The sequence below is a fragment of the Charadrius vociferus genome, unplaced genomic scaffold, assembly GCF_000708025.1.
Source record: "Charadrius vociferus isolate BGI_N301 unplaced genomic scaffold, ASM70802v2 scaffold213, whole genome shotgun sequence".
Taxonomy (NCBI): Eukaryota; Metazoa; Chordata; class Aves; order Charadriiformes; family Charadriidae; genus Charadrius; species Charadrius vociferus.
In genome coordinates, this window is record NW_009647828.1 from 2,705,309 (window position 1) to 2,721,825 (window position 16,517).

A 16,517-nucleotide genomic window follows, 5' to 3' on the forward strand; every position below is an offset into this window, starting at 1 on the left:
AGTGAAGTATCAAGTTGCTACTTATGAATTCTATAGACTCAAAGAAAAGTCAGGTAACTTGAAGTTCACCTGTTATTAAGAGCAAGTAAGGCCGTCTTTCATTGAATTTGGGATTTCATTTCCCCACATAAGAAAGCCTTTCTGGGGCTTTTCCTTTGTTTTCAAGTAGGCAATCAGAGAGAACGTTTGGATTTAAAATGCTTAAGAGTATGGAGAAAATGTTGGTTTGGAGTTTGGTAAAGAAAGTAATTTAATTCCTCCTGAATCAGGCAATAATTTAGCATTATGTAAAACAAAGTTTGCTGAAGGGAGAGTTGGCAAATTGACAAAACTGTCGGGTTCCTTTTCTGCAAGACTCTTAGGAGTGCAAAAAGATTACTCCTCTTATTTTTAATTTATAACAGAAATGGAAGAATGCTTCATGAAGTACAATCACAGAGTCTGACAAACCAGGGTTTGTAGATATTTCTGGGCTGGGCTACTTGGACTGGTAAGCTGTCAGTGTTCTCAGTAGAAAACACCTGAGCTAAGACCTAGACGTACTTAATGGTTGATAGATATTACTAATAGATATTTTGTGGTTTGTCTGCTAGTGATTCAATTTCCTTGCAGCTGAGGGTAAGACCAGTTATTCCAAAATAATTGCTGTGTTCATATTTGCTGGACAGTGGGTGCTGTCATCAGCACATCACAAAGAAGAGATATAGTCCTATGTCTAAGCTCACACCATTGCAAGACTAGGGTTTGGGTTGTGGTAATACATGACAAGTGGATATAACACAAGTTAATACACTCAAATTGGTAAAAGGAAGTGAAAGATGGACCCGGGGACCCTGTAGATAATTACTAAATTGCTTAAGAATATAATTTGACTTTTGTGATTTTTTTTTAATTTAAGCTTCTTTTTTTTTTTTTCCCTGCAAGCTGCTTTTCATGTTTACCCACTGTTTCACCCACAAGATTGTAGTAAGAAGTTAGAATGGCAAAAAAGGGAGTTTGGAAATATGAACAATGTATCATATGTACCAATACTGTGAAAATAATGTGAGATGCGAGTCATGGAAAGATACTTGTTTAGGAGGAGGACGTTGGAGGAAAAGAGTTCTGTTTTGAGACCTGGTATGGAAACAGTGGTTAAAGGAGAGGACTTTGGAAACAATAAAGAAGTTAAGCCAAGGAACTTGAAATATGAGATATGCAAAGGTCAGGGGAAGAAAAAGCCAGCCCTAAAGCAAAATAGGAATATGAAATCAAAGAATTGATCGGGTCGGAATTGAATGGTGGGAAAGAACTGAGATAAAATCAGGACCATAAAGTTGGTTGGACTCCACAATAGTCTCTCCTGTCCTAGTAGAACAAGCAAGGAGTGAAAATAAAAACTTAGGGTCTTTATTTCGGCTCTGAAGTTACCACTGTAAAAAGACACCTTCCAGGACAGGAAGGCTGGGGCGAGGTGGGGAAAGTGAGGGACCCTTGATTTACATTGTATATTCAACTAGATCATGTCATCTGCTTTGGAAGAAATGAAAACTACAAAGAGTCGTTTCAGCTGTGAATTTTGGGATGGGGATATATTTAAGTAACCTCTGTATATGTGTTTGAATGTATGCAGACATATTGATATACGAGTGGGTGAAATAAAGACATAGTAAGTGGACCCTGTTACAAAATATGTGGCCATATGAAGCACGTGATACACATATTTTGATAAGCCTTTATCTGAAACAAATTGTTTGAACTTTCCTATTTGTGACTGATGCAGGAGTCTCCAACTGCTGCTGGCACAGGCTGTATCCCTCAATACCATGTCCAAGCAAGGGACTACCTTATGATATGGTAACATTGATCATCCTGATACTGAGTCAATTTACTACTCCTGAAGGATAAAGGCATCAGTGAGTTATGCAGGTTAATCAAAATGAGTGCTGATAAAATCCCTCATGGTCATATATTCATTATATATGACGTATTTTATGGAAACACTGTCTTAGGGCTTTCTGAAAGCTAAAACAGTGAAGAATACCTAATATCCTATAAAACATCTCAAAGATGAATAGAAACAAAAAGATATAAATAGGTGTATCTGTGGTGGCTTTAAAGCCATTAACAATATCTCTTCTAAAAATGTAACAATGATAAAGATTTAGTTCGTTAGATAAAGCTTACCTATTGCTTCCCAGTAAAGTTAGTGCAGACCAGGAGCCCAGAGAGTTTATGCAATTGGCACCCTTGGAGACATTCAAGCCCCAGGTAAACAATGCAGCAGCTGAGTGGATCTAATGTTGGCAATTAACTCATTTCAAGTCAAAAGTTGTACAAGAGACCTCCAGAGATCTCTTTCAAGTGACATTTGTTCAGTGTTTTGATTCAGCTAAGTGAAAGATCCCATAGGATCTTGTTTCTATGTCTGTGAGTTCATATGGTTTTACCTTTAAGCTATTGCTGGCTTGGACAATAGTATTTACCCTGAACCTTGGGCATCTGGGGGATCATAAGTATGATCCACACAAAGAATAGCACAGAAGACTTTGGAAAGGTTGATATATTTTTATTAATGTTATGGTTATTTCTTCAAAACAGCTGAGTAAAGGCGGATTGGTGATTGGCAGAATTTACATTATGTAAGGAAAAGTAGGTGAATGAAGCTTAAGACGTAACTGAAAAAAATCAAGAAGAAAATATTTTTAATTAAATAATCTCAGTTCTCTTGAAGCTACAGTGTTTTGACATAAGGCTATTTTCAGGACTCATTGTATATAAGTGCACACGTAAACACACATACACATAAATATGAAACAATATATCCTGCATAAATGGAAAGATCTTATCTAGAATTTCATTTGCAAAGCAAAATCACACTGCACTTGTCTTCATTAGAATATATTCATGGAGACAAGAAGCACACATGCCATCTATATATCTACATTTAGTAGGTTAAAATTTAGACAGGTCAGACTTTTATCCTTATTAAGAAACACTTTGGCTACAGGGAACATGCTCTTGTGCTTTCTCAGGTTACAAATATTCATGAATTTCTGAAGATTACATTTATTGAAATGTCTCATTAGAATAGTTTTCTGCAAAGAAAAGCATTTCTGATACCAAATAATTTTAAGCCATTTAATTCCATGGGAACAAAGCAAACTCTTACAGATTTGAGATTGAGGCTTGAAACAAATATGATCATAGAAAAAGATTGGAGAATTGAAGGAAATATTAATGTGTATGCTTCATTAAATACTGCATTTGTTTTAAAAATAGTAACCACTCTAAAATCCGAAGCTCACCTGCTACAGCAGTTATGGCCTCAGTCATTTTTTCCTATTTCAGGCCTTACTGGATGAGATGGGAAGAAAATGGGAGTATTATCATTTTCTGAAACACAAACTGCATAAGCCCTGCAATAATTAGCAAGGCCTAGAGACCATTCTAACATACCCCAAGGTATGGTCCTAAATGACTATTCATATAAAATTACAATAAAGAAAGAGAGGACTTCAGTGCTATCTCGTGTTCACTTCTTTTCTTGTCTTACTGCCTTTAAAGGAGGTGGTTTGGGACCAAATTTCATGTTAAGTAAGAATTCCTTTTCCCTGGGGCATTCTTAGGTACATCCTGAGGCTTTAAATAAAAATCAGGTTTGTTTTTTGCACATGGAATTATGGAGAACTGAATTTACGTAATGACAGATTTAACATACAATAGGAGATTTTGGATTGTGTTTCTTATACAGAAGTATATCTTTTAGCTCTTACAATTATTTAACTTCCTGATTTGGATAGTGGTGAGACTTAACCTCATTTCTAAAAGTACTATCAGATGTTGCTCTTGCAGATGTTAAAAGAATAACAACTTCCGTTCAGACTCATCAATTTCTTTCAATTTAATTATAGTTTTTGACAACCTGAGTTGCAGATGAGTAGCACACACATAGAAATACAGACAAGAAGACATATCCTCAAGGGAAAACATTACAGGTTTCCCCAACCTGAGCAGATTCAATTGCAAATACTGAACAAAACAGCTTACAACAAAGTATTTAATAAAATTCATAATAGGAATGTATTGCCATTAAAATGTAGGAGGTGGTAACAGCCTTTAGGAAGAGATTAAACTGAGTGAGGAAGGTTAAAAGTTGCCTTATATCTTTAACCTCTGAAATATATTCTTCCACATTTGGAACGTGTTATTATTACTATTATAATTTGTGAACCTCATAGGAGCAAAGGAAAAATGTGTCTGTTTTCACATCACATCATTAATCATATATAACTGATAAGTAGTTGCATCAACAAAAGGGGTTTTTTTGTATAATTTATTTAAGACAATGATATGGAGTCAAAGTAAAAACCTATCTAGTATCAGAAAAATGGATCCAAACCTCTTAATGCTAGATATTCACAAATGCTTTCTTTTAACATCAGTTCTTTCTTATTATGACTAATATATCATCAAAATACCTTGTGAACTAGGTTACTAGGCAAGTAATAGTATCACCAGAAATTGAGACCAAGCATACAAGTGATGTGTCCTAAATTTCATCAAAGACCAAATTAGAACTCTATAAAACTGGATTAGAGCATCAATATCTGATCCAAAAGACTGCAGAAACATTTTCATCCTTTTTTATGCCTGCAACTAGATTCAACATTCCTGTTGTCAAAAAATTAGAAAAGTTACAGCCTTAGTCAGTCTCAGGTGGAAAGTTACATATTTCATCATTCCTTAGCTATGACAGATAATGAACAAAAAACATTGGTCCATTCATCCATCAAGCTGATCCACTTACAGCAACAGGACATCTTTGGGTCAGAGGCGTGTCCGTGTTAAGGTCTCAAACTTTTATGATATGTGTCAGCTTGGCATTTTTACATGACCTTTTCAAGCTGTTGTTTCAGTTTCTTAAAATACATCCATTTTTAGCTTCTGCAGATAACCCAGTATTACATACAATGTTTCTGCGCGGTTGGTACTCTTCAGCTTTTCATGGTCTTGCTGTACTCAAACTTCATAGACATCAGCCACTTAGGTGCGCCTGCCCATTCCTCATCATCTGTCCATCTTTGTAAGCAAGAAAGAAAGCACTTTGGTGTTTTTTCCAACAGATCTTTGACGTCAAACTGAACATGGACCCTTTTTTTAACTTGATTTCTAGTGCCTGGGCACAAGTGATTATATCAGTGACTTGATCTGCATTCACGTAGTTTTCTTATGCTGTTAGGCTTAATTTATGCCCCTTAAGAAAATAGAGTATTAAAGTCTTCATTTACTGTCTTTTTTGCCTTTCTATGCATTCATTTAATTAGTCTTAGTTATATTCCTTGGACCGCTCGGAACATTTCCCTCCTTTCTTGAATGTGTATACATTTTTAAAAGGTTTTCAGTTAGGTATATTCCTTCTCTGCTTTTGTTCACTGTTTAGGCGAGTAATGCGTTCTAGTGTTTATTCACAAATGAGTCTTATCTTTTTTACTCTTCCCTTAATTTTCTCTTTATCAACTACAGATATCATACTAAGGTCAAAACAAGATTTCAGATTTGAGCAGTGCTAGCCGCAAAATATGATCTGGGGTATTATCTGCTACCTAAACTATTGAACTACTTATATCACATTATCATGATGGAATATACCATATTTCTCATCTTGTGTTGTTACTGTGGAATATTCTTGGCCATACTCAGTATTCTGGAATTTAATCGTGCTACTTCCATAAGTTTCTATTCCAATAAAAGACAATTTATTTCTTTTTAAGAGATCTTTGAACTGCTACTAAAAGTGTAGGATTTCTCATATTTAAGGATATATCCTCTGAACATCCTTCTCCTTATCAGAATGAGCAAGCTTGTTTAGGCTTTATAAGGTCTGGTGGTCACAGGAGTTGGAAATATATTCCTACTTTATTTGGCAAAAACAACTGTGGTGCAATAGTCAAGTCATAGGTTACCTAAGTTATGAAATAACTGAATTCTACTTGGTACTTTTTACCATAAAAGCCTTTAAATGTTCAATTTTTCTTTTCTCTTTGACAAACTAGTATACATACATGTTTATAAGGATGCAATATAGGATACCAGAGGTGTTTTTCCTCCTCTCTGTCTTCATACATGCAAATAGCTTGAAATCAAGATGATGTAATGAGAAATCAGAGAGACATGTTTAATTCAATTATGAACTGAAATTCACAGCACTATCGTCACTTTGTGGTACTCAAATGCAGCCTAGTTTTGCATTGTGTTCCTGAAGTTATATATCATCTCTAACACTCACAATAGCTCTTCATTTAGTCAACTGGACTAGCTGATTTGTGGGGTTTTTAAATCCACAATTATACTGGTTTAAAGTAGCATCTGCAGATAATGCAGTATTAGATTATGATAAAAGTTCTGAAGGTTAAGAAGAAAAATACTTCTGTTTTTAGGTAAAGTGACTGGTACTAGACATTAGTCACACTTTCTTTCTTCAATAGAAGGAAAGGAGAGAAAAACAAAGAGCAAACAAACAGAGCAGGGAATACACATTAATCATTACTAAGACTGAAAAAATAATCATGATTAGATTACAATTTGCATGATCCTTGTAGCAACAAAAAGCCTAAGGGAAAATGTCACTATTAACTCTGTGTGCTTATAATACATAACTCTTAAAAAAGATATAAGGAGCATTCATTTTTGCTCTTCCAAAAGGCAAGATCTTATGCTAGGACTCTTTACTGGCACTGAACAGTCCCCCATTCTCTAAGCAGTTTTATTTAATGGAGTTAGGTTTAGAAGCATATAGTATGTTTTTCAATTTTAGTGTACAGCTAGGTTATTAAGAAAATCCCAGTGGGTAATATAAGCAATTGTGTTTACTCTCGAACCTCCTTTTCCAGAATTTGAGCGATCAAAATTCCATTTACAATTAATTAGAACGAATATCCCATTTTAAGCCCTCCAGTTTCCCAGTTCTTGGGAATTTGCTTGAAAAAAATAAAAAAAGTACTTCAACCTGTAAGGTTGTCATTGTCTAAAAACGTACAGTCTTTAAAAGCATCACCTCTTTGCAATTTTGTTGATATTTTCCGGAACTTTAAAGTGTGCTCTGTAAAAAAGTGTATGCCCAGAATTTTTATACTTCCCTCACTTGTTCCTTCAGCACAGTTTGTCAGCTGTCATTTTCAATGTGAGAAAAACATAATTCTTTCCCGACCTCCTTGGTACAGCGGTGTAGGTGGCCTGCCCTCTGGCTTACTCTGTTCAAGAGTCAGCCCAGAGGTCTGGATCATGTAATGTTTATTCAGCAAGGGTGGACACAAGTGTAATTCCAGTTGCAATCATTGGAATTTCAGCTGCTCGCATCACTGTGTATGTATTTGTGCAGTTCAGCTGTTCAAAACCATACACAAAATAACGTTACTTGGAAGTGTATTAACCAAATTCATGCCCGATCTGATGTCAGTCAGCTTTTAATGGGGATAGAGGTTTCTGTCCTCTCTGGTTTTCATCAAAAGGTGCCAAATTTTATCCCCTTTCCCAATCAGCAAACCCCGTAGGGCTTGCATGCTTAACCTGTGCTATGGGAGCAAGTGAGAGGACGCACCCGACAGCGGGGTTACTCATCGTGGAAAAGTCCCTGTTTCCTTGACCAAGCATAGCTCCTTCAGCACACGTTTTCCTCTCTCCTCACTCTACTCTACGGCACAATATTTCTCTTGCTCTCTCTCTCACTATCTCTTTTCTGTATCTCTCGGAAATCAGACTGGAGTTCAGAGCACTTTCACTACCTTTTATGAGGTAGAGTGTGATGTCATAGATGGGGGCAGGGCTAGTCAACTTTCTACCCACCCACCCACCTGTGCTGAGGGAGCTACGCTTGAGACCGGAAGCAGTGACTCCTCAACGGTGAGTAACCTCCTGTCTCATCTATATCTTTAACTCTCTCTATAGATCCTGGGGGTGGAGGGAAAAGACATGAGAACGGGGGAAGTTTTTTGTTAGCTTTTTTAAATTTTTTTTTAAATTAACCGTAGGGCTCACGGAATGAATTGCATGTGGTGTTTTAGTCACCTGCAAAAAATCATTTCCTTCCAGTTCTGAAGTCCTAGAGTTAATGTCATCTGTAAAGCAATGATGACGTTTCTTTGTAGAGGTGATCCATTTACAGGTGGTTGAACTGATCCTTCGATGTTTACCTTGAACTGTGAAAAGGCAGACTCTGGCCCACTTGAGCTCAGTTGCTAAACTTTCATTAATTTACTTATGGTAGTGCCGGGCCATCATTTTGCTAAAGCACTTTGTGACTAAAGATAGATGGTGTTACTTATATGTTTATCATTGTTAACTGTCAATAGTGCCTGTTTATACAGGACAGGTTTTTTATTTTCTCTATTCTCTGTTACTGTTTTTATTTGCTTTATCCAGCATGTTTATGAAGCTGTGTATTGACAATAGGCCAATTATCTATTTTATAGATGAAATAAAATTCAAAAGTAAATTGTGGAAGATCTGAAATTAAGCAGGAAATCAAACCCCAAGAGGTGTAACTGAGATTTAACCTTTGAAATTATAAATCAAAGCATTTGAATTTTTCCTGTAATTTTCATGGTGTTTTCTCTTGTGTCACTACTTACACATAACTACTTTACTTTAAAGAACTGTCTTGATATCTGTTTCTCTTGGCCCCAAGTATTACTACTTCCTTGTTTTAATATCCCTCAGCATTTTAAAAAAGACAAGATGGACTACGAAGACCTTCCTTTCTTGTTCTGCCTCTTGGGTATCTATTAAAGCTGTCAAGATGTCAGAGCTCTCATACTAAAGGGCAAAAGAAGGATCACATGAAGATTTTGACCCCTAGGGATACTGCAAATCTTGCTGTTCTTTTTCATTTGATGCTCTTTACCAGCTCCATGTGGGGTCTTGTCATATCTCAGCGAAAGGCACTAAAAGGCAGCAATGCATACTCTATAAATCAAAGGCAAAGAGAGTGCAATCACAGCCTTTTCAGCAGAGGTGGTCCATAGACTGATTGATGAAGTACTTCTATTTTCAGGTGACTAGGTGGCTTTGAGGAATTAGGCACAGGATGCAGAGCCTTCCATCTTCTGGTCACTGGTGTGTGTTTTGGGGATTGGTCAGTAGTGATGGATAGGTATCCCTCCCTGATGACTCAGTGATATTCTTTGTATCAATGCATAGGAGAGCTAAATGAAATTCTGGGAGGATGAAAGTCTTGTTTACAAAGCTACCAAAACTTTCACTAATGACTATTTCCCTTCCTGTCAGAGAGAAAAATAAGGACAAAGAATATAAAAATTGGCTCCCTGACAGGTGGTAGCTTTTCTAGCTTTGAATAATGTGTGCAGGTTTTATAACTACTCTTCATTCCTTTAGTAAACGAAACACTGAAGTCTCCAAAACTTCCTTTGCAAAGCCAAGAACTTGTCTAGCAAATTTAGCTTCCCTAGCAAACTTCGATCTTTTACATAGGAAAGGAAAAGCAGATTAGTCAATATCTAAAAGTTTCACTGGGAAAACTTTATAGGAATTGCTGTTGTAAAGACAGTTTGAGATTTGTCCTTTTCAGAGGCAAATGCTTTAAGGTAAAATTTAATTTAGATCCTATCACATCCTATCCTGGTGAGTTTACAAAATTGGTTTTGCAAATAATTTTTCTTGCGTAATGCAGGAGATTTTAATTTTTGCACAGAATAGGTAAAACATAAGGACCAACTGTACAGTGCCCCTAATCTCACTTCAATGATATGAAAGCATTTTGATGGCATAGAAAGGGAAATTCTTTTTTAAAGTGATATAAGGACTGGGAACAGGAAATGAGAATTGGTATCATTCAGTAATTAAGGTGAATTAAAGACACTGAACAGCATTGAAGGGATATTATAGAACAGAGATGTCAGTGGATTACAGCAGAGTATGAGAGAAATTTGCTTTCTAAATTTATCTTGTAAGATGAGCAAATCGGCAGTTGACTGACTTGTGTATAGGGGGGAGTTTGCAGAGGGAACAATATTCAAAATGACATAAACTGTTGTGATAATTAACCTGGAATCTGCCTGTTCCAAATCTAGTAAATTTTTGTCTGTGCAACCCCAGGATGTGGATTTGCCTGAGTAACCTAACACTCAGAGAATAAATAGCCTAATTTTACATTTATTGAGCTAATTCCTCTGTTAAATTATTTTGCTGGCAGCTATGATTAAAAGAAAATTAAATTTCTAAAGTGTACAGGTTCCTGTATTTTACAGCTTTGGCTTGAATGTGTATTCAGTCAATTGAGATTTTTTTTTTAACTGTATATTATTTACATGTACATAATTTAAAGTAAAATATAATAAGGCCTACATATCAGCTGATTTTGTTTAGTATGTAATATAAAAACTTTTGAAAGCAAATATCTGAGCAACTTGTTCCAATATATGCTAATTTAAATGAGTTAAATCTTCGTGTTTTGCAAACTAAAAGTTACTTTATGATAAGGCATTCTTTAAAATTGAGTTGGTTTATGTTTGCAAGCACATTGTGTGTATTATTGACTCATAGCAAAACCAGTAACTAGTATATGTATACCTATATATTTAAGCTGGTCAGCATTTAAAGTACAGATTTGTTCCTCAGTCATGCTGGCAAGGTGTGAGCAATACTTTAATGACATAAGACCATTTATAGGGATCAAACTCTTTTTCAGTATGGTTAAGATAGCTATGTAAAATTCCCAAAATTTCTTTATTTGCCAGGCTGATTTCTCTTACAAGTTGAATTAAAACTTTGTGGGTTGGTTCTTACCTTCTTCTTTTTCTGTATGAGAAGTGAGGGAGAGCTGTGAAATGCACCATCTGTTCACAAACCATGTCAGCTGGTAGATAGATGCTCATCACCCTGCCCTCTCTTACTGCAGTTTTAGGCTGGTATAACACCATTGACTCAAAATACTTTTGATTTAATCTTGTTTAAGCAAAAGAAGTCGCAATGATAGTGCACAGCATTCTAGAGGACTCTTCGTGTTGATTTAAATTGCAATCATTTCAAACTTCGACCTCAGCTCGTTTCAATTGTCAACAAAAATGCTCAATAGCACTTGTACTGAATATAGTGGTTGGAGGAACCCAGGACTGCCTTAACACCCTGGACTTTCTGTTTCTGGGACAGTTGCATCTTATGAAACATGATTCTGTTCAATCATAATCCTTTGGATTTTTATCAATCCCATCGGAGTGTCTCATAGCAAACACGATAGTATACCCTCGTAAAACTAAAAACAGAAGCAAATACTATCATTATTTCTCTTCTTCTGATGAGAATACTGAGCCACACTCAAGGCAGAAAAGATCTATAGAATCATGATGAGTTTCAATCACTACATCCTTCTCCAAGACTCAGACAATTTTTGAGACCAGTGTTTCTCTGTCTTCCATTCTATATTCCAGTTTCTACTCTGGGTGGCCAAATAAAAATTAACAAAATAAAACCAGCAGAAAGAGTTCACTGTAGTTAAGAAGTACGGTTTGAAAATTATAGAGTTGGAAAGAAATTGTGCAGTAAGAGGGAGAGGCTACCCCAGTCAAGTTGTGCAAAAGATGAGAGTAGGTCTATGGTGTAATGAAAACTGAGTATTTATTATTCAGAAAGATTTTGATTGAATTATGAAGAGTTTTTTCTATGATCTCCATTGCTATGTCGGGAGTGATTCATCTAGCCAAGCGTAAACATCTGCATCTGAGATGTTCACTCCAGGCTTCCTTTATAATTAGTGGAGATCGATAGCCATTTCTAGAGAGCACATATTGTTGTTTCAGATAGACGCTGACAACAAGTTAGATTAGTAACATCTTTAAAAATAAAATGACAGAGGCATGGGCAGGTGAATCGAACCATGTATTCAGACAAGCATAAAGTCAGGGCACTTAGCCTTGGGGCCTTTTGAGGGTATATATTCACGTGTAAGTGATGTAAACTTTCTGTGAACTTAGCTGCTGGAGAAAGGAAACTGCCTAATCCTTTCTGAACAGAAATAATTAAAGTGTTTTGTGAGGAGCATTTATTATCTATATCAAGTAGCTCTCTCAGCGTCCCAATCTCATTAGTTTCTGTAGGCTGGAGGAATTAATATGTTTTGTAACAAGTGGTTTTCCCCCATTTGACACTTTTGGGGACCAAAAGAGAAGAATTAAGGAAAACAATGTCAAAAATATTAATTAAGTTTGATTGAATTCTTGGACTACTGGGTCAAATCCAAGGACAATGTTTTGCACGTGTTGAGCATCTATGCCCAGATTCACTGTAGTGTTCTTTGGGATTCTAATAAAATTTAGGAACTCTAAATATAATTTAAAAGTTGAGGTACCCTGGCCCATCTCCATTAGAAAATGAACCCATGAAACATATCAAGTGTGCCGTGATTCCTGGTCTTCTCCACCAAGCACAGAAAGAGACTGGAACGTCTTGGTCCAGCACCTGGAGTTAGGTAGGATAAGTGCAGGATAAGGCTTCATTTATAGAAATGGAAACTTTGAAAACCTTGCCTAGGTCACCAAACATGTTGTCTCAATGGTTTTTATGAGCAGCCCTATTTTTTTGCCTGCATTCCTAGTGAAATTGTTTAATTACAAACATGAAAAAAATGCTTCTGGGGGTTCTAGTGCCACCAGCTTGAACAGCTCTTGGATTCTGACTCATATTAAAAGACATTCAGTCACAATTTTTCTGATGCCAAGTCAGTGCAGGCAAGTCCATAGATAATCATGACTAATGTACAATATTTAAATTAGGTAAGAGCTTTATAAGAAAAGAGCCAGTGCAAGTGCTTTTTCATTTCAGCATTCTTCTAAATAACAGCTGAATTTATACCTTCATCTCCTTTACATAAATTCTGGATTAGAGGGAAGATTTGGAGATGTGGTTGAATTAATTTGTTTTTGTGTAGGGAAGATTGTCCTGAGGTGAAAAGCACAGAAACCATTTGGGTTATGTGAATCATTGAGGCTATAAATGCTTCTGCGTTTGTTGTTCAGGGAAAATGCTAGCTAAAGTACTGAATCTCAAAAGAAAGTAAATCAGGACTTCCTAACACAAATATTTTCTGAAGAGAGTAGTACAGGACTTAACCCACTTGAGTAGAAAGGAGTAACTGAGTAACTGTAGAAGGACTTAACCAACTCGAGTCATTAAGTCCTTCTACAGTTATTCAGTTACTCCCTTCTACAGTTACTCAATTTTCCCTTTGGATAAAACACTTGCTCTTGTAACAGTAAAAATGAGATCACCAACATCAGCTACACCACTCTTTTAGATACATTTGCATATATACAAAAGACTAAGGGGAGATATTGTTGTCTAAACCTACCTAACAGGAGAATCTAGAAGAGCCAGATCCAGATTGTCAGAGGTGCATAGTGACGGGAAAAGAGGCAATGAACACAACTTTAAACATAGGAAATTCCAATTAGATATAAGGAAAAGATGTTTTACCTCGAGGGCAGTCAAATTCAAGTGCAGTAGTTCAGAGATGTGGGAGACCATCCGTCCTTGGAGATTCCCTGAATTTGAGCAAAATCCTGAACAACCTCATCTAATTCAATTTGATTTACACAGAGCATTGGACTAGATGACCTCAAAAAGTTCTTTTCATACTAACGTATTCTATGATTATATGAATATTTGCATAATAAAATGTAATAAAAATGAGCCTTTACAATTCAGAACAAGATTTTAATCATTCCAATTTATTCGTAATTTGCTGTCATCTTTTCTTGTTGTTTCCTTGTGAACTGCAACAGCCTTTACAATTATTTCTGTTTTGTTCTGATTTCATTTGTTTGCAGTCTCCAGTAATTCTTACCTGTTTTTCTGCTTTTAATATCATTTAGTGTTAGGTAAAGTTAAAAATGTAATGAACCCATGCATTCACAAATTGTATATTCAGAAATTGACCAGGCAAAAACCTTCTAGTAAGGAACACTTACTGCATGTTGTTTAACCATTGATTTGAGTTAGTCAAACAAATAGAACAGTTAATTGTGAATATTGTATTTGGAATAAAATGTTAGAATTTCCTTTAGAAATTGTTTGCCATATATTATTAAGCTAGCTCTGTCAGCACTGCAACTTTTTTGAAAAGCTGAAATGGGGCGCTCTTTTGAAGACTACTGTGGAGATTCAATTTTGCTTCTTTATTTCACTGCATACTGTTGTAAAGTCCTGAAAAGTGCTTAGGGAATCAAACTGAGAAAGGAATGTTTCCACTGATTTAGTTGATCAACACTGCAAGGAACCTCAACTCCAAGGCAGTAAGAGCCTTTTAACACCTCAGAAGTGATCAATATCTTGACTGATCAAGCCCTTTATCTGCTGTTATGAGACATAAAATATACATGAACAACAGCAGGCAAGCATTAGGAAGCAAGGAACAATTGTCCTGGTACTGTCTTCCATTCTACAGAGGATTTTGTTTTATTCATTTTGACTCTGTTTGATGCATTTCTTCCAAGCCCTTTCCTGGGAAAAGCCAGCTATGCCTATAGAGCAGCTGTCTTCAAAGTGTCTCTGGGCTGACCTGGGCGAGCATAACTTTAGAGATACGAAGGTAGCTGAAGGAGCAAATTTTTCTCAAAATGTGACAGATCCTCACAGTTGAAGACATGGAGGTAACTCACATACAGATACCATTCTCACACTTTTACAAATTAAAAAAGAAGTTGGGAAAATACCACATGTCTCAGCATTGCAGTCTGAAATCCTGCATTATGCTGCTTTTCTTTTTGTTTTCATTGTGACAAAATCAGGAGGTATAGCAGGAGACAACATATTCTTATGTAAAGAATATGTTCTTTATTGGTTTATATTTTTTATCCGAAGTCTCCTGCATTTTATCACTGAGAGTACAATTGCCAGCCAACTAGACATGATTTGGACTCCCTTCAGGTAAGACAGTAAGAAAGACATGCTTTTCTTGTTATCATACCTGATCTCTAGATAAAGAACAAAAGGTTTGGTTCCAAAACTTAGTTTGAAAGAGCACTAAATTATTTTCTGCTTTTAAAAATGATGTCTATCTTCAAATTGCATAGAAGTCAGAACTTAGTTCAGGAGGAGGGAGATCAGTAGCGCAGACTAGTTAGATATCCTGTATTTCCTCTTTCAGATTTAACTGCAATTGGATATGAAAATGGAAATTTGTACTGAGATTGTTTTGACAGAGTCTTGCCTGTGCTTTTCGATCTGTGACACCAGGTTCAGATGATGTCATATCTCGAATAGACTTCTGGCATGTGAATCCCTGTGTAAAATAGTCTATACAATCCTGGCAATACACAGACCGCTTTCATAAAGTTTTATATTAATGACTTTTTTATTGGGACTGATACTCAGCTTCCACAGACTTCTTACTCTCTAGCAATATCACAAAATCTTAGTTATAGTTTGAGCTAACCTATCTTGTCAAATATAGTTCGGACTTCATCTTTGTTGCAGACATTTTATCTTCTCCTTGAAGATTAGGTAGGAGCCTATCTTCAAATCAGTCATATGAAAGTCTGTTTCCTGTTAATCATACAAGAATTCAGATCAAACTATTCCATGTGATAGAATGACTTTAAAGTTGTAAACGTGGTTGTACTACTTTTGCTACAATTACTAACGCAACTGTGATGGCCAATAGAGAATTATATTTTTAGTTCATGACATTTCATCATAGGCATGTTCCTCCAGGCATTAGTTCTATGCAGAATGAGGCATATTTAGAAGAAGAAACCCTTTAGCCATCATAGCAGAAGACTCATTCCCATGTTTTTTAATTGTAGGTTGATGTAGAAAGCGTTTCTTCCTCTACATTCAACCTTAGCAAAGAAAACATTTAGTATACGCAACCATAGTGCTGGCAAAGTTGCAGGGCGAAATTCTGTTCCCATCTACAAAACTCTTTGACCTCATTGACTGAGGTTTTCGTCCTTGGTCTGTGTAATTGTTCCAGATGTTTAGGCATTCAGACTGATGTCAAATACACTAATTCAGCAACAGACTCCGAAAGTTTTGAGACAGTATTGTAGCGTGAAAATGACTGATAAAGCAAGCTTATTTAAGAAATGCAATTCTATATGATTGCTTTTCCTTACAGTGTTTCTGGTATAAGATATGAGTTGTTCTGTTTTGGCATCTTTATCCTCCTGTGCAGTAGCAGATAATGACAAGAAGAAAAAGAACTAGTTCTGAGAATTTTTTCACTATGGGTCAAAATATTTTTCCCAACTAAATTTTGAAAATAATGCAACAATATATTAATTAAATATTAAATATTGAGGAAATAGCCTACTTTATCTTTGGTATCTATAAGAAATTTTCTGTTATAGCAGTAATGTCATATTGGATAAATAATTTATTGACTGTAAATACAGTGATGAATAAAAAAAACTTTACTATGTATCAAAAACTCCAAAATATATATTTTTCACCTTTGGGACCTGCCAGGCTGGAAAGAAGTCAGTAATAATCATATTTCACAAAAAGAATTGGATAATGTTACCTTT

General features: G+C 35.9%; 1 protein-coding gene across 5 annotated transcripts in view; it reads left to right on the forward strand.

Annotated features, from left to right (window-relative positions):
* The window catches only part of CTNNA2 (catenin (cadherin-associated protein), alpha 2), a 460,517-nt gene that overhangs the window by 432,472 nt on the left and 11,528 nt on the right, over window positions 1–16,517 (forward strand). For 3 of the 5 annotated variants that reach the window (XM_009882503.1, XM_009882504.1, XM_009882505.1), the window contains one exon: window positions 7,738–7,881. The exons of the other annotated variants lie outside the window; for them this stretch is intronic. In XM_009882503.1, the coding sequence (XP_009880805.1) occupies window positions 7,738–7,881 (144 nt within the window). The remainder of the gene's footprint in view (window positions 1–7,737; window positions 7,882–16,517) is intronic. 5 annotated transcript variants of the gene reach the window in all.